This window comes from Coenobita brevimanus, chromosome 82, assembly GCF_032717465.1.
Source record: "Coenobita brevimanus isolate Jiangsu-jjx chromosome 82, ASM3271746v2, whole genome shotgun sequence".
Lineage (NCBI taxonomy): Eukaryota > Metazoa > Arthropoda > Malacostraca > Decapoda > Coenobitidae > Coenobita > Coenobita brevimanus.
In genome coordinates this window covers 17,000,598-17,023,311 of record NC_137035.1, presented here as the reverse complement: position 1 = coordinate 17,023,311, position 22,714 = coordinate 17,000,598, and the positions used below count along the sequence as shown (strand labels likewise).

The 22,714-nt window shown below is 41.6% G+C and overlaps 1 protein-coding gene across 1 annotated transcript in view; it reads left to right on the top strand.

Annotated features, from left to right (window-relative positions):
• The window catches only part of LOC145409612 (peroxisomal acyl-coenzyme A oxidase 1-like), a 215,424-nt gene that overhangs the window by 40,295 nt on the left and 152,415 nt on the right, over nt 1–22,714 (top strand). The window contains exons 3-4 of the mRNA XM_080279965.1: nt 6,176–6,341; nt 17,494–17,617. Coding sequence (XP_080136091.1) covers nt 6,176–6,341; nt 17,494–17,617 — 290 coding nt within the window. The remainder of the gene's footprint in view (nt 1–6,175; nt 6,342–17,493; nt 17,618–22,714) is intronic.

Below are 22,714 nucleotides of genomic sequence, written 5' to 3'. Positions count from 1 at the left end.
CGAGTGTTTTTGTATTACTGCCACCCTACATGGTTAGAAATAAAATGATCCCATTAGTATGATATTTCTTTTAAATCTGTTCTTGTCTCCACCAGATGGTTTTATTCAGTTTAGGTAGAACCTCATGCAGTGAAAGGTTACTAAGGCCATATCTAACCCTACATGTTCAAAAAGTCTTTTGTTAGGTGAATAAATTTATCTGAGGATGATAAGAACATACAGTAAAAGTCCAATATTTCGTCATCCAAATCCCCGGCAAATCTGACATTTCGGCAGTTTTGAGAAATAGTCCCATTTACGAAAATCTCCAATCGTTCGGCAGATTCTCCAATTTTTTTCGTCAGTCTTGAAATTCTCCATGAGGCTCGCCAGCTAGCTACCCACCTTAGTGAGTGAGATAGTGAAAGTGATGGAACGAGTCTACCACTGCCATGAAGCTCAGAGGCTAGCTCTTTCTCCTATAGCATAAAGAGAGGACAAACATGTAGTGAGTCTAGCATGGGAAAGAGAATCTGTTTCACCATTCTTCCGAGTTGTTGCCGTGCTGCTGCCGACTTCTCTTGATTCTTCTGTGTGCTTTGTGAACTTCGTACCGAAATACCTCTGAAATTACTATTCGAGTGTGCTGTAAGCACCGTAACATCAGACAGGAGCTTTGTAACACCTGAGTGGACCAGCCATGTGTTGTGAACAGTATAAACATCTTCTGCGTGCTTTGAAAATGGCCTCCAAGTGTGGAAAGTTAACTGGTGTTAGCAAGAAGCGTACACATAAGATGTTGACTATTGCTCGGAAAATTGAGCTGTTGAAAAAATTAGAGGCTGGCATGAGTAGGAAACAGATTATGGATGAGTTTAACGTAAGCTCCTCTGCTCCCTCCTCTACATCACCAACAGCAGTCTCTGAACCTCAAGCTCTACTGCTGTAGCAACAGGGAGAAGAGTCCTTAGAGCCTGTTGCAGGACCCTCTACTGCTGGGGACTTCTTCCAGCAGTAGCAGACTCCAATCAACCCCTTCTATTGTACATATGTAAATAAGGAACCTACTATAAGTTCAGGTAAGTGCATGTGAACTTGTAGGCCTACTGTACCATTACATTTATATACAGTATGTTCACTAATTTCTTTATTTTTCATATTCATGTATAGTACTGTATTCATTACAGTATTGTACAGTATCAAACAGTATACAGTACTCTCTCCAAACACATTTGTAATGATGTGAGTAATGATGATAGTGTTCACCGAAACATATAAGGTACTGAGTGGGTAAGGTTTTCGATAATTCGGCAATTTTGATATTTCGGCACTTGCCTGGTCCCATAGACGCCGAAAATTCGGACTTCTACTGTAGTATGTACAACATCAGATCTCGCAATCTGTCTATTGCCTTAATCCCATAAGGGGTGGCCACAAAAAAATCACCACAACATCACCAATTCCTCTGCCATTTGACTGCCCTTCCTCTAAATCACACCCCTTCTCTCAAATGAATTATACTGGTTAGGTAAAAATTAGTAGGAGTGCCTGTAGTGAGGGCAGTGTGTGTGAAACCTTAAGTGTTGTAATGGCATAATGGCTATGAATTTCTGCATCACAGTGTCCACATAAATGATGGTTCTAGTATAGTTTCAAATCTTTGCATGAATCCAATACACAGTATGAAACTGGTCACTTCAACTGGGTGCTCCAAAAGATCCTCCACTGAAGATCTGCTGAAGCACTGTTTGTGCTGTCAAAATGAGGTGCATGTCTTGTGACGTGAGGGACAGCATTACAGTGAGGGCATGGTGGACAGTATGCAAGTTGTATTTTGTGTTGTGAAAGTGAGATGCATGAGGTGAATAAGTGTATTGTGAGGCTTGCATTCCTTAATTTGTCCTGTCTCTATATAAGTCTATTAAACCGGGAGTCTTTATACTGGAGGGATTAAATGAAGTCCTCAATAAACCACTGACTGCAAAGAGCTTTTCCCTAAGTTGAATAAAATAATCTGAAGGCAGCAGGCATAAATGGCAAAAAGTTGTCATCACATGGAAAGGGGTAAACTGATAAAGGGAAACACTGCTCATGCCTGTATTTATATGATGAGATTTGTGTCAAGACAGCTATGTCATATTTATCCCTTACAAGGGTTTCCAGTAAGCAGGAAGGTCTCAATGGACATAATGTTAAAACTGAGTGTGTGAAGGTGTAAACAAGTCCCTGTGTCTGATGGGTTATTTGAGGAACACCTGTAATTATTGCATGTGATCAGCCTGCATCCCACATTAGTGTTGTGAGGGTCTGTCATCATTCCATGCTTCAAAAATTATTGCCACTATCTAGTGGCTTGTCCACATGTTTGCACTCTGCATTCATAGTACAGACCTCAGACAGGATGAGGTAACAGCATAATGGTGGAGGAACATTTGTCCTTAAATTACTCCCTTCAAGGTGCAGGACCTTGAGGCTTTACTACAGTTGCCTGGCACATATAAGTGTAGATAATCAGCTTACTTCCCATGACAGCACTACATGAATGAAAAACCTCTACCCACCTACTGGGGATTGAGCAACTAGACTACCAATAGCGGTGGTAGCAGTAGTCATAAGAGTAGTAGTCATTGTAGTAATAAAGGTCATGGGAGAAGTAGTAGTATAGTAGTAGTAGTAGTAGTAGTAGTAGTAGTAGTAGTAGTAGCAGTAGTAATAGTAGTAGTCATAGTAATAGTAGCAGCAGTTGCAACTCCAGGGTCATCTGAATGTCTACTTCGTGGACTGCAGGCCAAAGTTGCTGCTCTTCTGCAGTCTATCATCCTCCTTTGGGGGAAGGGAGGGGATTAAGGGACATTTGTAAAACCTCTATTAACCACTCATATCAGTGTCATCACATGAAGGCATCCCTCTTCAGCACCAGATCACATGAAAGGCCTTGTTATATGTTGCCAAATGTACATTGTAGCAATGAAGTCCACAGTAAACTACAAAAATTGCTCATTCATGTCCCACTGCATCCTATACAGCTGACTTAACAGTTCCCCTAATTTTCCAGTACCATGTATATATTTTTTTTACATTAAAAAAAAAAAAAAAAATGAAATTTGGAACTCATCCATGACATACTGTACAACAAGAACTTGCACCATGGATGGTTTTGACATCTGGTACACCCTGTCACTTTTTTTTTTTCTTTTTTTAATCTGCATCTGCAGACTTCTTTATTCTGCATGGGAGATTTTCAAACTGAAGAGTTTAGAAGTAGCCTTCAATAACCACATCACTATAAGAGATGCATCCTAAAGGTGATTAAAAGTATCTGGTGGTGGTAACATGATAAAAATGTCACCAGACTGAAGTGGTTAAGTTTCCAGTCCACAGACAACCTTGGCTGTAGCTACCATAGCCAGCCACCGAATGGGAAATCTTAAAGAGATAAGATGATGCCCGTTTAATCTGATTAGATCTGATTTGCAGTGACAGGCAGTTCTCATATAAAGTTGTTTCATTAAGTTGCTGATGAATTACAGTAACACTTATTCTTCACTTTAAGTTGTTCATGATTCACTGTAAAGTTGCTTTTGAGTCAGAAATTTGTGTTTTTTTTGAGGAACAACATGTGGTGGCACTGCTATAACTGGGTGTTGGAGTTGCCCGGTTATATAAACATCTCTCAGTCCTTTCTTTATCCCCTGAAGATAGGATGGTGGAATGTGGAAAAGGGGCAACTTTGGCTGGTGGTCTGCTGAGTTATCCTCAGGCTGCAGCTATTGTACTGCCACTATTAGCCCCTTAACCATGACTCATACTCGTAAACATGTCTCGTAGGCTCAAATGTACAGAAATGACAATGATTAGACAAATGTGTAATGTGTCCTTTGAATGCAAGGCCTTGGGGAGGGGGGGCTAAGGTTCTGATTGAAGAGTTGAGAGGAAAGATGGGACTTGAGTGTATTGGGGTTGAGGAGAAGTAGATTGAGTTAGTTTGGGCATGTTGAGAGAGTGGAGGATAAGTGGGTGCGGAAGATGACTACTGTGAATGTTGCGGATATGGTTGCAGGAGGCAAACCAAAACAGACCAGGGATGAGGTCATAGAGTGAGACCTTAGGTATAAGGGACTGAATAGGGAAGCTGCCAGAGACTGAGTGGCATGGAGAGCTACCATTAAGTGACCAAGGCTGATGCATGCAAGCATGCTGGAGCCATTATAAATGACACAATACGATATGACTTTTTCAATGCAGTGACCTGTTTTCTTCATTTACAGATATCCTTGTTATGTCCAGAAAATAATGTTCATGTCATGATAGAATTTTCAGACTGGAGCTGTTAGAAATAGTTTTCATTATCCCTTCAGTATTGGAATTCTTTCATGAGAAAAAGAAAAAAATACTATAGAGACACTGCCATATCAAAAGGGTTAAAGTAGCAATTTGCCTGGACATGTCATATTTTTTGCCCCTTCGGTCTGATAATACCTTTTTATGTTTATTCTTGCTACCTCTAGATGATTTTCTTCAGCTTCAAGGAGACCTCTTGGAATGAAGGGGTAAATATATCTAACTACTGGGGAGGCAGTGGCTCAATCGGTAGAGGGGTGGCTTGCAGTCCTACTGGACCCAGGATCAAATCCCGGCTGGGGCAGGGAACAGTTTAAGGATTTGAATTTCATGTAAAGCAGACTTTACCGATCTACTAGTAGACCCGCCGACGTGTCGTAAAAATACCCCCAATAATACCAATACACCAGTACTGTATGAGACAGTCCTAGTATGTATTCAACATGGACGGTGGGTGTTAGCGCTGAAGTGGTGACATGTAGAGGGGTATATGTAGGAGGACTACTGGGCCTTGGGAGCAGGCTGTAAAGCCTATGCCCAGAGTCAAACACATTAATAAAAAAAAAAAAAAAAAAAAAAAAAAAAAAAAAAAACTGCTCTCTTTTGTATTGTTTTTGTCTTGGATGGAATGGTTTTTGAGTTCATGGCCTTTGGTTCCTTCTTCCTTGCATTAAAAAAAAAAAAAAAAAAAAAAAAAAAAATCCCATATGGGGTGGCCACAAACATAATAGCCTCTACGTTGCCCTGTCCAACACCATTTCATTCCCCTCCCCCCAGCTCAATCACCCCTCTCTTATATACTTCTCCACCCATCCCTCCATCTCATCCTTGGCCTCCCCCCTCCACCTCACTCACATACACTCTCCTCATTAGTCTCTTACTCTTCATCCTCTCCACATGGCCAAACCACCTCAATGTATTTCTCCTAACACCTTCTATCACATCCACATCACAATGCTCCTTCATTTCCTCAATTGTCAGTCTGTCCCTCAATGTAACTCCACATTCTCCTCTCAAATAACTCATTTCCAATATTTTCACTCTTGACTTGTGTCCTTCCAATAAGATCCAAGCTTCACTTCCATATGTTAGAGTTGGTATCACAATTCTATCATGCAGCGACTTTCTTACTTCCATGCTAACTTCCCTATTTCTTATCACTGCTTTCAAAGAACCAGCAACCTATCTTCCTTGCTGTACCCTTTCAAGCACTTCATCCTCCAAACTTCCATCCTTATCACACTACTCAGGTACCTAAATGCACTCACATTTTCCATTTTCCCATCATCCATCCTTACTGTACATTCAATGAATTCATGAAGGTTATGAAGACTATATCTAAACCCATCTTCTTTTGAAAATTCTCCCCTACGCTGAATAAAACTGTCTGGAAGTAGCAATAATAAAGTCTGAATTATGTTATAACACAGGTATTGAAGAGGTTTAGTGATACAGTTGATGATTGGGAGGTACTACCATGACAGTGAAATGTACCTACAAGCTTGGTAATTCATCACACAGACATCATTCTTAGGCAGGAAACATTCAGCCACAAGTACACCAGTCATCTGGTGATTTTCTTTGGAGTGTCTCTACACAAAGTTAAAGTCCAAGCTGAAATTCTCACACTGTTACAAATCTTATATCACATCTCAAATAACTTTGTTCCCAACAGCTTTCAGCAACTGTTGTGAAGTAATTAGTTGGTTTTGGCACTTGGTTTAGCTTTCAGTCCATAGAAAATATCAGCTGTATCATGGCCAACTCCGATGTGGGAAGTCCTTAACAGGAAACATTTTATTTTTATTTTATTTTTATGATATGCAGCAATGACTGACTGCAATTCTGCCACCAGGGATCTGTATACAGTTCATGGGTTGTCGGTGATGAGAGACGGTAACCCTCTGTCTCTGCATGTCTCCATGTTCATGAATGCCATACTGGGCCTGGCCAGTAAGGAGCAGCAAGACAAATGGCTTCCTCTTGTTAACAGCTTCAAGATCATTGGAACTTATGCTCAGGTAGGCACAGTAGATGTTATAGTGTATTTACTCTAAGTTGGTGCTGGAAATGGACATCTTTCACATGGTGGTACCAATATAATTGGATCGTTCTGTTGCCTGGATATACAAACATCCTTCAGTTTTCTTTCAGTCCCCCTAAAAGAGGATGGTGGACTGCAGGATGAAGGCTTTACAACTGCCTCCCTGTCCCCCAGAAGGAGGATGGTGGACCACAGGATGGGGGCCACAACTCCCTATCCCCCAAAAGATGGGTGGTGGATTGCAGGATCAGGGTTTCATATTTCAGATAAACTTCCTGCTGCTGCTGCTGATGCTTCGATACTGAACTGATAAAAATTCCTAACTGTACTGAGTTCATTCAGTGGGCAAGTGTGGTTACTCTGGAATGTCAAATGAATCAAGGAGAATCTTTTCAGATCATAATAAATCCTCATCACATCTGAGCACTTAAGTTACTGGAGTGGGCCAGTTCTCTCAAATGAAAACACTGACTACAGAGATTGTCATGGATTATGGTATACCCAAACAGTACAGTGAAATCTTTTTATATTACTAGCATTCAGCTTAATCCCTTCAATCTGATTATGTATTTTTTTGTGGATTATTCTTGCTGCTACAGTACTAGACAGTTTCATCTTGCTCAGGTAAGCCACCAGGTAGTCAGGAGCTAAATAAAGGCCATATCTAATGCCAAAAGTTTGGAAAGTATCTCCCTGGCTAAATAAAACTGTCAAGGGGTAGTAAGACTGCAACAGATAATGTACCACTGGACTGAAATGGATAAGATGTCTTTTATGGACGAGGTAATGTCGATGACAGAATGAGAAGGTGTGTAATGCATGAAAGAGCATATAGAAGTTGGGGGGGTGGACTTTCTGACCACTACTTGGTGATGGTGAAAGTCAAGGTTAAAATGAAATAGAGGAATAGAAGAGGGGAAGAACAGGAGGAAGTACTTCATACAAGGAGGGTGGAAAGGTCACAAGAGAATAGAAAAATGGCTGAATATAAGAGAGAAGTGGAGGAACGAAGGGGTAAATACGATTTGGAGTAGATGTGGGACATGGAAGGTGAGTACAATATATTCACAGAAGAAATCTGTGCAGCATATGAGGTGGTGTGTGGGGTGAAGGGAAGATGAAAGGGGGTGCAAGGAACAGCATGGTGGAATGAAGAGGTGAGACAGGCTGTGGCAAAAAAAGAAGAAAGCATATAGTGAGTGGATGAGAAACAGGGGTGTGGAGGGAGTTAAGAGACGGAAGAGAAAATTATATGTACACAGGAAGAGAAAGGTGAAAAGATTAGTAAGAGAGAGTAAGAAAGGAGTGGATGAGGCATTTGGAAGGAATCTGAGTGTAAAACGGAGGGAATGTAAGAAAATGTTCTGAAATGAGGTAACGAGAGTTAGGCAGAGTGTCAAAGAAGTTAGTTGGAGAGTGAAAGATACAAATGACAGATTACTAGTGGAGAAGGGAGAAAAAGTGAGCAGATGGAGAGAATACTTTAAGGAATTGCTGAACATAGAGAATGAAAGTAATGCGAGTATTAGTAGCTGGGAAATGGCGTGAGAAGGAGGGATGTGAGAAGAGAGGAAGAAATCAGTAGGATGGAAGTTGTGGAAGTGCAATCAAAAAGTCATAATACGGAAAGCCCCTGGAATTGATGGAGTGTGTGGTGAAATACTGAAGCATGGGGGAGAGATAGTAGCAGAATGGATGTGGAAGATGTGCAGATTGGACTGGGAGGAAGGTAAAGTCCTGGAGGAGTGGAAGGAAGGCATAATTATTCCCCTGTACAAAGGAAAAGGGGGAAAAAAAAAAAGTGTGTGGTAATCATAGGGGAATTTGTCTTCTTAGTGTAAAAGGAAAACTATACGGCAGGATACTTACTGAAAGAGTTAGGGAAATAACAGAGGAATTAGTTGGCAAAGAACAGGGAGGTTTTAGGATGAGAAGAGGTTGTGTAGATATTCATTCTTAGGTCATTAATGGAAAAGTCTCTAGAGAAGGGAAAGAAGTTGTATGCAGCCTTCATGGATTTGGAGAAAGCATATGACAGGGTGGATGGAAAAGAAATCAGGGAAGTATTAATAATATATGGAGTACATGGGAAGTTGTTGAATGCCATGAAGAGTATACATGAGGGTGCCAAGGCTGTAGTGCGTGTGGACAGTGAACTGAGTGAATTTTTCTGTTTGAGGGTTAGATTGAAACAGGGATGCGTCATGTCTCCATGGCTGTTCACTCTGTACATGGATGGTTATAAATGAGATACAAGTTAGGCAATGGATGTTGGAGCAGCCCTAATGAGAGAGGGCAGTTGTAGAAACTCCCTGCTCTTGTTTGCAGACGATACTGTGTTATTAAGTGAAGACAAGGAGGAGCTGCAAGTCTTTGTGAATGAGTATGGGAGAGTTTGTAAGAAATGGAATCTAAAGGTGAATGTACGGAAGAGTAAAGTTACAGTCTTCCAGAGAAATGAAGTCAGTGAATGTCCAGTGAGGTTGGATGAGGAGGAGAGGGAAAATGGAGTGTGTTAAAGTACCTGGGTAGTGTGATGTGTAAGGACGGAAGTTTAGAAGGTGAAGTGCTTAAATGGGTACAAAAAGGAAGAAAGATTCCTGGTTCCTTGATAGCAATGATAAGAAACAGGGAAGTGAGCATGGAAGTGAAAAAGTTACTGCATGACAGTATTGTGATACCAACTCTAACGTATGGAAATGAAGCTTGGACCTTGTTGGAGGGACATAAGTCATGAGTGAGAGCAGTGAAATTGAGTTATTTGAGAGGAGCATGTGGAGTCACATGGAGAGACAGACTGACAAATGAGGAAGTGAAGGAGCATTGTGGTTAGGATGTGGATGTGACAGTATTGTTAAGAATTAGAAATTTGAGTGAAAAGACAAAATTTTTGGACTAAATTTAATGTAAATAAACTTGTGATTTGTTTTCAAATTGGTTTTATGAGTGGAAAGACTTAAAGTCTATCTATCTATATACATAGGCTGCTTCCCCCAAGGAAAGGGAGGTAGCCGAGACAGGACGACACACTCCCCATTTACTCATCCATTCAAACACATTCATTCGCATCTTAGCCCCAAAGGGGAGAACGGACAGATCCTCACCGCACCACACCGCACAAGGGTCAACTGTGCAATGCAATCAGTGACATCTGCAGCAGGGCCCGACAGCAGAACTGGTTTACCCCTGCCACATCATAACAGACCCATCCCCTTACCCGCACCTGACCTGACTAGCTGATCAGACCAAATGCGGGAGAATATCCCCTCAGGGCTGCGTCATCACTTATTCATTCACAATTTCTCTCCATTTATTCCTGTCACGCACAGCCACTCTTCCTTGCTCAACAGACATCCCTCTCGCATCCAACGCTCTCTTCACACTGTCCATCCATCCTATTCGTGGTCTTCCTCTCAGCCTTACACCTCTCACATCAGATCTAGTTATCTTTTTCACCAATCGCTCATTATCCATTCTCTCCATATGCCCAAACCATCGCAACACCCTCTGCTCAACTCTACCAGCCATCTCCCAAACAACTCCAGTTCTCCTTCACACTTCATTTCGCACCCGATCCATATGCGTCACTCCACACATACTCCTCAGACACCTCATCTCCATTACATTCAAACTTTTCCTCTCTGCTACACCCATATTCCATGTTTCAGCCCCATATAACGCAGTCGGTACCACAACACCCTCATACAGCCTTCTCTTTACATCCATTCTAAGCGAACGACATTTAAACACTTTTTTCATTCCTCCCAGCACCTTTCCTACTTCATTTATTCTAAACTTCACTTCTGCATCTATTACGGGATTATGGCGACTGGCAATAGATAGATAGACAGATAGACTTCATTTATTCTAAACTTCACTTCTGCATCTATTCTTCCATCCACAGCAACATGTGACCCTAGATATTTAAAACAATCTACCTCCTCAAGCAACTCACCATTCAAAACTATATTCATCCCCCTACCATCTATCAACCTCGTACACTTCATCACTTTACTCTTATTCTCATTTACTTTCAATTTCCTCCTTTCACACACCCTTCCAAACTCCTCTACCAACTGTCTCAATCTCTCCTCTGAATCAGTCACCAGTGCAGTATCATCTGCAAACAGCAGCTGCTTCAGATTCCACTCTCCACCATCAACATTCACCAGACTCAGACCTCCACCTAAAACTCTTGCATTCACCTCCCTTACAACACCATCCATGTAAATATTAAACAACCAAGGCGACATCACACATCCCTGTCGCAGCCCCACTCTCACGGGAAACCAATCACTCACAGCATTTCCCACTCTTACACACGCTCTACTATTTACATAAAAACTTTTCACCCATTTTAGTAACCTACCATCAAGTCCATACAATCTTAAAACAGTCCACAAAGCCTCCCTATCAATTCTATCATACGCTTTCTCTAAATCCATAAATGCCCAAAACACATCCTTGCCTTTCGCTAAATACTTTTCACACACTTGTCTCACAGCAAACACCTGATCAACGCATCCCCTCCCTCTCCTAAAGCCACACTGCTCATCACCAATCACTCCCTCTGTGCCCTCTCTAACTCTCATAATTAACACTCTACCATACACCTTACCTACAACACTCAATAGACTTATACCCCTAAAGCTAGTACATTCATACTTATCACCCTTGCCTTTATACAACGGGACCACACAAGCACTTGCCCAGTCAACTGGCACCATACCTTTCTCAAAGCACACATTCAACAATCTTACTAACCAGTCAACAATAGTCACTCCACCACCCTTCAGGCATTCCACAGCACACCCATCCATACCTGCAGCTTTCCCTGTTTTCATCTCCTTTACTGCCTTCTCTACTTCCTCCTTCGTGATCGAAGAATCATTTAACTCTCCCAACACATTTATTCCTTGCACCCTTCCATCCGCCACAATCTCAGCCACCCTTTCCTCCTCTACATTTAACAATCTTTCAAAATACTCTGCCCATCTCTTCCTTACTGCATCCATTTCAATTAACATCCTTCCATCCTCTGATTTTACTCGTTCTTCCTTCCCAGACTCTCCCTTTCGCACCCTTTTCACCTCCTTCCAAAACATTTTCTTATTCTGTTGAAAATTCTCTGTCAGCCGCCTACCCCACCTCTCATCTGCTGCCACTTTAGCATCACACACAGCCCTTCTCGCTCTATTCCTCTTTTCCTTATACCTTTCATATGACATCTCATCCTTCCTCTGCAGCCACACTTCATATGCACGTCTCTTCTCAGCCACAGCCATACTTACTTCCTCGCACCACCATTCACTTCCTTTTCTTACACCACCACCCACACGTCTCACACCACACACCTCTTCTGCATGCCCCACCACAGCACTCTTAAACAACTGCCATTCCTCCTCCACGCTGCCATTTTCCCGATCTTTCACTGCGTTCCACTCATCTTTCAATTTCTCCAGATACTCTTATCTTTTTCTCTCTTTTATCCAACTCACTCACTTTCAAAACCTCCCTGCCACACCTAACCCTCCTAGCTCTCACCCATCTCTTACCTACTCTTAACTTTCCCTCCACCAGGTAGTGGTCAGACATACCTCCACTCTCCCCTCTCAGAACTCTCACATCCAACAATCTTCCTATTACATTCCTAGACACAACCACATAGTCCATCAAAGCTCTATCAACAACCCTTCCACCCTCCTGTCTCACCCATGTATACTTATAAATATCTTTCTTCTCAAACAGCGTATTCCCAATCACCATCTCTCGCTCAACACACATCGCTATCATTTGTTCCCCATTTTCATTTCTTCCAGGCACACCATGCATACCAACTACGCCTTCAACTGCTACATTTCCCACTCTAGCATTCAGATCTCCCATCATTACCACATTCACATTCACTCCAAAACTCTGCAGACACTCATCAACATCATTCCAGAAAGACTCCCTCTCTTGTTCATCCCTTTCACTACCAGGCCCATATGCAATCACAAACACCCACAACTCACGTTCAAATTTCGCTTTCACCCACATCAGTCTCGATGACACCTCCTTCCATTCAATCACACATTGCTGTACTTCCGGACTCACTAACAAGGCCACACCTTCTCTTGCCCTTCCTCTATCAACACCTGACAATCTTCCATTCACACTTCCAAACATAGATTCCTCCTTCCCTTTCATCTTCGTTTCACTCAAAGCTAACACATCCAACTTTCTTCTCACAAACATTCTCCCAATCTCCTCCCTTTTAGCCTCAATCGTACTACATCCACGCACATTCATAGACCCAATCTTCAGGATATGGGGATAACTCCATCCCCCATCCCTTTCTCTGGCCTGTCTCTTTTTAGGAACTAAAAAACAGAGGAGGGGGTCCCTAGTCCCCTCACCCCGCCCCTTTTATGACACGCAGGGAATACGGTGGCAGTATTCTTCCTAACACAACCTGGCCGCAGAGTAGTAGTACCACCCCATAGTGCAGCCAGGCTGTGTCCCCCCCCCCCACCACAGGGGAGGAAGACTTAAAGTGCTCCATTGTAACTTAATAAGTGTTGCACTTTAAGACTTAAAGTGCAACACTTATTAAGTTACAATGGAGCATAAGTAGGACAAGAGTGCGCAGTGTGAAGAGAATGGACTTCTGAGTGCGAGTGACTAAGTTAAGTGCAAGACTTCATGAACAGTGTACTGCAAGTGCTTCAGGAAATCCTTCTTACTGTCAGAGTCTGAGAGGAGGTGGTTATTCATCGAGATGGGCATGGACTTGCTGTAAGTAGGCAGAATGTTTCATACTGTACCGTACTGTACTGTATTTTCCATACTGTACTTACCTCAAACACCTCATTTCACTCTTTTATGTCCCTTATTGATGTGAATATGTAGTGTCTTAGGTCCTATGCATGTGCAGTAGGGAGGTGTTTTTCTGAGTTAGGCTAGGTTAGGGTCCATAACTACCAATCCAGGAGCCAGGGACTTGTAAGTACCCAGAATGTTTAATATTGTATAAACCTACCTCAAAAACCTCATTTTATGGTTCTTTTGCATTTATTTCAGTCTTTTATGTCCCTTATTGGTGTGATTTGAGTCGTAAATAGGTACTATGCATGTTCAGAGGGAGTCGTATAGGTGTTTTTCTGAGTTAGGGTCCATAAGTTCAAATCCAGGAGGCTAGTGCCCACTATTCGGACAGGACCACTTTCTGGACATGCCTTTGGCTCTGTTATGTCGGATAGTGGAGGGATTACTGTGCAGTATAAGACTTTCCCTTCCTGAAACCAAACTGTCTTTCTGTTATCATATTGTGTTCTTCTAGATTGTTTACCCAAACTTTTCTTATCAGTTTTTCTAGTATCTTACAACACTGGTCAAGTGATACTAGTTGGTAGTTGAGTGGATTTTGTCTATTCCCTTTCTTGAATAGGGGAACAATGTTTGCTTTCTTCCAAATATCAAGTAGTTTACCTTGACCTAAGGATTCCTTGAATATTAAATATAATGATCTTTACAACTCTTCTGCACATTCATAGAGCACCCAACTTGAAATTTCGTCAGGACCATATGCTCTTCCTTTGTTTAATTTACTTAACCCTTCATATACTTCATTTTCCAATACTTGATATCTGATAATATGTGTGGGCATGCATGTTCCATATCATCTCTCTTAATTTTTTTTCTTTTTTCGAAAAAATGGATTGGCAGTTTTTATTTAGTGCTTCACAAATATCTTTCACTTGTGTATAGATGATCCCCTCATTCGTAACGGACTGTATTTTATCTTTAACTTTAGCTCTGCTTTGAATGTAGCTGTAAAATAGGCTGATCACTATTTTATTCATAAAGTCTTCCTCAAACTGTGTTTGAGCCTCCCTCCTTATCTTGTATCATCATTTCTTGCCTGTTTATAGTAGTTATATGCATTCTCATTATTGTGTCTTCTATAAACATTTCCATAGCAAACCTCATTTTTCCTGTTGATTTTTTTACATTTTCTATTAAACCATTTCTTTATTTTCATTTGTTTCTTTGTGCTGAGGCATGTCATTTTGAACTCCTATTTCAAAAAAAATCACAGAATTTTCTGCATATAACTTTTAAATCTTGCCCTCTATGCTCCTTTTCCCAATCTGTTTCTAAGAAGTACTTAAGCAACATTGGGTCTGGTTAGTACTTGGATGGGTGACCGCCTGGGAACACCAGATGCTGTTGGCATCCCTACGTCACGTGGGGTTGGTGGAGGATTTGTGCCCCTCCCTGTAAAACAATTAACTCTAAGCCCTTGGCCACCCTGTCTGGGATACATGGCGTCTGGCAATGAATGAATGAATGAAAACTTCTTCAAGTTATGATAGTTGCACTTTTTGTAGTTTTGACTCTTTTTGTAACTCTCATTACTGGTAACTATGTCATATGCAATCCTGAAGTTGCAATTTAATGCTGCATGGTTGTTTTTGTAGAATGGAGGGTGATACATTATACAGTATTGTCAATATTATTTTCTTGCCTAGTAAATACAAGATCTAGTACTGATGGATCATCAGGTCCTCTTTTTCTGGTATTTTCCTTTACATACTGTGTTAGAAAAAACTCCTGCATAAGATCCTGGAACTTTTGATCCCAACATCTTTCATGGCTTCTTACAGCTAGTCTTCCAATATATATTTGTATTGAAATCGCCAGTTAATATAATTCTTTCAGATTTCCCTTCCATTCCATTTGCAGCATCCAGATTGACTCTATCGGATACGTTTATGTGAAGCTACAGAACATGGCGAATATTTTTAGGGTATCCGATAGAGCCAGGATTTAGGGGGCTTGAATGATGAGTGAATGGATGCGTGGCCCATTGGACTGGGCAGATTTGAGCTGTCTGGACATCACTACTCCTCACCCTGCCCTAGGGTGGGAAAGGAGGTCTGGATGATGATGATGATGATGATGATGATGATGATGATGATGATGATGATGATGATGGTGATGATGATGGATGATTTTACTCACATCACAGAAACTCACTACACTTAAGTTTGAACAAAACTGATCAGGAATGAGTACAGGGCAAAACACATCTTGGTCCCTGCCATTCAATGGTAGTTTGTATGGATAAAAAGATGCTTAACTCAAGAGGAATTGGGAACACTAAAGGAGAAAAGGGAAGAAGCAAAAACAAAAAACGAGGAAAGATCAAAGGAATAGAAGAGTAAATTTTTTTTACAAAGTAACTGGATTGCAGGTATGAAAGTGGTACATAACCAACTGGAAAAAAAAAAAAAAAAAAAAAAGGAAGGTAACAGACTCAAGCTATGGCAAGTATGTCACTGACTCAAATAAAATATACAGTTCACTCTTGGCCAAAACGTTAATTGTGATCATTTGTAACATTTTTGGTGCTCATGGTCTCTTCAACATTGTAAAGTCATTTAATGTTAGCAGGCATAAAATGCAAATAAACCATTTTGTAGCCAAAGGATTAACATTATTCTCAGTCAAGAAGAGCACCAATATGAGTTAAGTGTCTGGGATCAGAGTTTTGTTTGCACCTCTACACAAAAACTGACCAGAAGAACAAGGTGAGGTAACCTAAAAGTTGCTGTTATCAGCTTAGGTTGAATTAGGTGTGAACCCAGTGAACTATGGCACAAGAAAGTGGTATCTATTGATGCGCTCGCAGAGATCTTTTGATGAGGTTATGTTGAAGGTTTGTCTGTATTGTGAGGGCACAGTAAGTGTGCTGTGGTGTGAGAGGCTGCATTACTGTGTAGCTGTAGTGGATTGAGTGAGAGTTATATTTTGTGTTGCTAATGAATGTAAAACTTTGATATGTTATTATGGATAATGGTAACCTTCCTTTGCTAACACAGCAGTCCTTTGTTATGGATGGCAATATTTACATAATTAGCTGTGTTATGAAAAATGCTTTGACACTTGGAATGAAAACTAACAACCTAAAGATGTTCAGTATTCTTGATGAGGCTAAATACACAACTTTATAAGGAAAGCTGCTTGATAAAGCTTAATACACAACTTTATAAGGAATGTTGCTTGATGTGGCTTAATACACAACTTTATAGGGAAAGTAAGTTGTAGATATAAAAGAAATGAGGGAAGCACTGTGAATGTTACTGTACAGGTCCCCATTATGAACTAACTATTCCTGGTTCCTCTGTCATACTCAGCTACACTTGTAGGCAAATATACCATACTGCTGTGTAACAGAAACCATGACTTGGTATGGATTGGTGTAGTGCCTGGTTCATATTGATTCCATGCAGTGAAATATGACTATCTTATAGTTTGCATAGAACTGGGTGGCAACTGTAAGCAACAAATTGCTGCTCAACTGAATTGTAGGTTAAGGTGTTGCGACTCGATGTGGCCCATAAGGGATGGAATCCAAGGCATGGTTAGGTTTATTACTCACATAATGCCACCTAGGTTAAGTGACCAGCCACCATCACCATAATCCATTACTGTAAATCCAGGTGATGTCCTGTTTAATATATTCACGCTGCTGCTAGACAGTTCCATGGGAAAAATCTCTCGTACTATATGGGCTTATTAAGAATGCATCTAACCCGACCAGCTCAAACAGGTCGTGCAAATCTGAAAAAAATACACAGTAAAAGTCCTGTAATCTGAATGGCAGGGGACCGAGGGTCTTTCAGACTACTGTGCTGGTTTTTCCGGACTATTGGGAGGGACCTCTGAAAACATTAGAAATATGTACGTGATCATTAAATACACACTTTAAATGATGTGGGTTGTTGTTTTACTCACCGGAAATGCATAGAACTGTAGATGAATAGTTGCAGGCAAGTACATCCAAGTCGAAGAGTATAGTAAGTCCAAGCCAGATAAATCCTTAGATAAAGCCCAGAAAATTTTCAAAAATATTGCCTTGAAGAATTAGGAGTATTGGTGGTCGGACTGGAGGACTCTGACTGTAAATAAAAGACAAGAAAACTTAATGAAAAAGACTTGCTTGAGTTTTGCGGGTTAAATATTTGGAATGAACAGCCTAACTTCAGACTCCTATACTTCTGATGGGGAAATAAAAACATCAGGTGATGGATCTCTGTATGTATGTGTGTGTGTGTTGTATGGAACTGTATTCTTTGTTTCAGACTGAGATGGGCCACGGGACATTCGTACGAGGTCTGGAGACTACTGCAACATATGACCCATCCACTCAGGAGTTTGTTCTTCACTCCCCCACTGTGACCTCCTCTAAGTGGTGGCCGGGTGCATGTAAGTTCCATTTGCCTAAACCTTGAATTGTGAAGGGGAAGGCCAGCCCCCAGTACTGGACAGTAATTTATGAAGCACCAGATGATGACTGAACCTGTATGGCTGGCTGGATGGAAGTTTCTTGTAGAGCCCAGATTTGCAAACAGATATTTAACTCCTTCAGCCTGATCACACATTCTTTAAGAAATTTCCTGCTACTACCCTCAGATAATCTATTTCAGTTTAACAAAGATCTTTTGAAGCAGAGTGGTTAAATGTGGCCTTCACTTAACCCTTCACTACCAGGGGCCTTTATAAACTGAATAAAATAATCTTGAGGTAGCATGAATAACCATTATACAGTACAATCCCAATTAACTGGGAAGCCTGGGTAAATTACCTTCCTGGTTACTGATTCTTCCTGGATATCTGACAAGTACTCTCATACACAGTTTAAATAAGTGCAGTACAATATATACAAAACCTGTCCTCACCACTCATATCCATGGCAACAATATAAGAGATTTCTATTGAAACACTGCTTCCTCTTAAACACACCCCATACATATAACACTTGTGATTGCACTGTCTTACATTATGCTGTTGCAAAATGCACAAGATATGACCATTCTGTTTAATACTGTTCATTATTTTACTCATAAAAACAAGGAAAAATGAACCAAAGAAATAAACCTTCAAGAATCTCAGAGAATAGACTGTGGCACCAGTCGAACAGAGCCGTACTCCCAAGGTGGATGGAAAGCTGATGACAGGGAGAGCTGGAGCTCCTGTTTCATCAGCCCTCAAAACTGGCTTATGACCATTCCATTTTTGCTGAACCTTTTCAGTGTTTCAGTAACACAGAACGAAGGCCACCATGGCCTCCAATACAGGTTCCTCAAACTGTCAACATCAAACTACATGCGCATTACACACTACTACTACTACTACTATGGTATGACAAATCTTAACTGGCGGCTAGGGTGTGGCACGAAGCCCTGTACAGTGTTGCCACGTTTTCCATACGAGCGATGCCCTCTCTCTTGCTCTCTCTCTCTCTCTCCCTCCTGGGGGAGATGTGTGTCACTGTGGTGAATTTTGTTTCTTTTATTAGTGACTTTTAAACTTATGCTTTCATTTCTTTATTTTTTTATTATATCTAACTATTTTTAAAAATATTTAATATTGTTTTACATATGTCACCAGATGACCTCGCTGGTGCGGTGCCATGATTTGTTTTTATTCAATCACTCTCTTATTTCTTCCTTCCTTCCCTCCCTTCCTCCATCTCTCCCTCAACACCTCCCCCAGCCTACCTTCCGCCACCCCTCTCTCTCTCACCTGGAGGAGATCACCCTGGGGAATATTATTTCTTTTATGAGTGACTTATAAACTTATAATTTCATTTCTTTATTTTAGATAATATCTAATTATATTTAAAAATATTTATTACTGTTTTACATTTGTCGCCAGATGACCTCGCTGGTGTGGCGCCATGATTTATTTTTATTCAATCACTCCTTCCTTCCTTCCTTCCCTCCCTTCCTCCATCTTTCCCTCAACACCTCCCCTGGCCTACCTTCCCCCCCCCCCCTCTCTCTCTCTCATCTATGGTGTTTTAGGATACATTTTGGTTATTTTCTTTAACATTATATTGAACATATTTTCAATTTGACTTTATTTCCAAACCACGAGGCTGTGGCCGGGTCAGACTGGGTCTGAGTGTTGCCGCTAACGAGGATTAAATGTTTTTTTTTTTTTTTTTTTTTTTTTTACTAAGAAATTTGCAAATTCTTACTTATATTCCAACACATTATGTTATAATCATAATGGTGACATTATTACCCATGCCAGAAATATGGTAAGAGCCAATAAAGATGACTACACTTTTTTTTGTAGCAACACTGTAAAAAATTTATGCCACGTTTCTGTATTGCCGTGTAAATATTTTATGCATAATAAGCCCTTGGCCACCCTGTCTGGGATACATGGCGTCTGGCAATGAATGAATGAATGAAGTTTACTGTTCTTTCATATATTATATTACACACGTTAACATTGTATTCATATGTGTTTATCGTATTTGTGATGTATTTTACATATATAACAGCCGTTTCACATCGAGGGTTTGGGAAACGTGGCACCACAGTACAGAGGGTCGCGCCACACCATAACCGCCAGTCAAGATTTGTCATACCATACTACTATCTACTACCAGATGCCTCAATCCCGTTTGGGGTGGCCACAAACAAATCGCCTCCACGTCGCCCTGTCCCCCACCATTTCACTGCCCTGCTCCCAACTCACACACTCCTCTCTCATATACCTCTCCACCCCATCCCTCCATCTCATCCTCAGCCTCCACCTCCCTCTTCCCACCTCCACCTCACTCACATACACTCTCTTCATCAGTCTTTCACCCTCCATCCTCTCCATATGGCCAAACCACCTCAGTGTGTTCCTCATAATGCTTCCTATCACATCCATATCCACACCACAACACTCCTTTATATCCTCATTCGTCACCCTGTCTCTCCATGTGACTCCACAGGCTCCTCTTAAATACTCATTTCCACTGCTCTCACTCTTGACTTGTGTCCTTCCAACAACGTCCAAGCTTCACTTCCATATGTTAGAGTTGGTATCACAATACTGTCCTGTAGTAACTTTTTCACCTCAATGCTCACTTCCCTGTTTTTTATCACTGCTTTCAAAGAACCACCAGCAATCTTTCTTCCCTGCTGTGCCCCTTCAAGCACTTCACCCTCCAAACCTCCATCCTTACTCATCACACTACCCAAGTACTTAAAAGTACTCACATTTTCCAATCCCTCACCATCCAACCTTGCTGTACATTCACTGATTTCACCTCTCTCAAAGACCATCACTTTACTCTTCCCTACATTCACCTTTAGATTCCGTTTCTTACACACTCTCCCAAACTCATCCACCAAGCCTTGCAGCTCCCCTTCGTCTTCACTCACCAACACAGTATCATCTGCAAACAACAGTACAGGGAGTTTCCAAACACTATCCTCTCTCACCAGGGCCACTCCAATATCCACTACCCTACCTTGTACCTCTTTTATTACCCCATCCATGTACAGATTGAACAACCATGGAGACATGACAAATCCCTGTTTCAACCCACCCTTCAAAGAGAAAAATTCACTTAGTTCACCATCCACACGCACTGCAGCCTTAGCACCATCATACATACTCTTCACAGCATTCAACAACTTCCCATCTACTCCATATATTCTTAATACTTTCCACAATCCTTGTCTATCCATCCTGTCATATCTATCTATCTATCTATTGCCAGACGCCTCAATCCCGTTTGGGGTGGCCACAAACAAATCGCCTCCAAGTCACCGTCCCCCGCCATTTCACTGCCCTGCTCCCAACTCACACCCCCCTCTCTCATATACCTCTCCACCCCATCCCTCCACCTCATCCTCGGCCTCCCCCTCCCTCTTCCCCCCTCCACCTCACTCACATACACTCTCTTCGTCAGTCTTTCACCCTCCATCCTCTCCACATGGCCAAACCACTTCAGTGTGTTCCTCATAACGCTTCCTATCACATCCACATCCACACAACAACGTTCCTTTATATCCTCATTCATCAGCCTGTCTCTCCATGTGACTCCACAGGCTCCGCTTAAATAACTCATTGCCACTGCTCTCACTCTTGACTTGTGTCCTTCCAACAATGTCCAAGCTTCACTTCCATACGTTAGTTTTTTTTTTTTAATGCGAGGAAGAAGGAACCAAAGGCCATGAACCCGCAGTAACAGTTCCCTCCAAGAGAAAAACAAAATACAATAGAGAGCCAAATTCAAGATCCGATCATTTTGAGATGCCTGGACACACTACGTTTGAAAGACTGGAGATCATAGGCAGAAGGAAATACAGACAGAGGGAGACAGTTCCAGAGCTGACCTGTTGCATAAATGAAAGACTGGGAGTAACGGTTAACTCTTGCATTAGAGAGTTGGACAGAAAAGGGATGAGAGTTTGCTGCCAGACGGGTGCTACGCGCCAGTCGTAGAGGTGGAGGAATGCAAGCAGACAGTTCAGAGGAGCAGTGACCATTAAAGTAGCGATAGAAAAGAGATAAAGATGCAACAGCGCGGCAAAGAGACAGAGGTTGAAGGGAGTCAGTAAGAGGAGGAGAGTTAATGAGACGAAAAGCCTTTGACTCCACCCTATTGAGAAGAGCTGTATGTGGGGAGCCTCCCCACACATGAGAGTTGTACTCCACACAGGGGCGGATAAAACCCCTGTATAGAGTCAACAATTGTGCAGGGGTAAAGAAAGAGCGGAGTTGGCTTAGCACACCCAATCTCTTGGAAGCAGATTTTACAAGAGATGTAATATGATCTTTCCAAGATAAGTCCCGAGTAAATGAAACCCCAAGCATGTTCAAGGATGATGCAGGATTAATCGGAATATTATTAAACATTAGTGGGTATACCTGTGGAAGATTTTGTCGGGTTGATAGGTGTAAGAACTGAGTCTTAGATGCATTAAAGACAACCATATTATTTTTACCCCAGTCAGAGATATGAGCCAAGTCAGACATTAGGTGTGCCATAGCCTCATCCCTTGTTTCTTGAAGTAACTGTTGAGATGGGCGTTGCGGGAACCGAATGGAAAGGTGAAGGGTGGAGTCATCAGCGTATGAGTGGATAGGGTTAGATGTACAGCTTAGAAGATCATTGATGAATAAAAGGAAGAGAGTTGGTGATAGGACAGAGCCCTGAGGAACACCACTGTTGATAGATCTAGGAGAAGAACGATGGCCGTCTACGACAGCAGCTATAGAACGACCAGAAAGGAAGCTAGCGATGAAGGCACAGATAGAAGGATAGAAACCGTAGGAGGGCAGTTTGGAAATTAAAGATTTATGCCAGACTCGATCGAAAGCCTTTGAGATGTCAAGTGCAATGGCAAAGCTTTCGCCAAAGTCCCGAAAGGAGGATGACCAGGAGTCTGAAAGGTAGGTGAGAAGATCGCCAGTGGAGCGTCCCTGACGGAACCCATACTGACGATCGGAAAGAAGGTTGTGATAGGAAAGATGCCTTAAAATTTTTCTATTAAGAATTGACTCGAA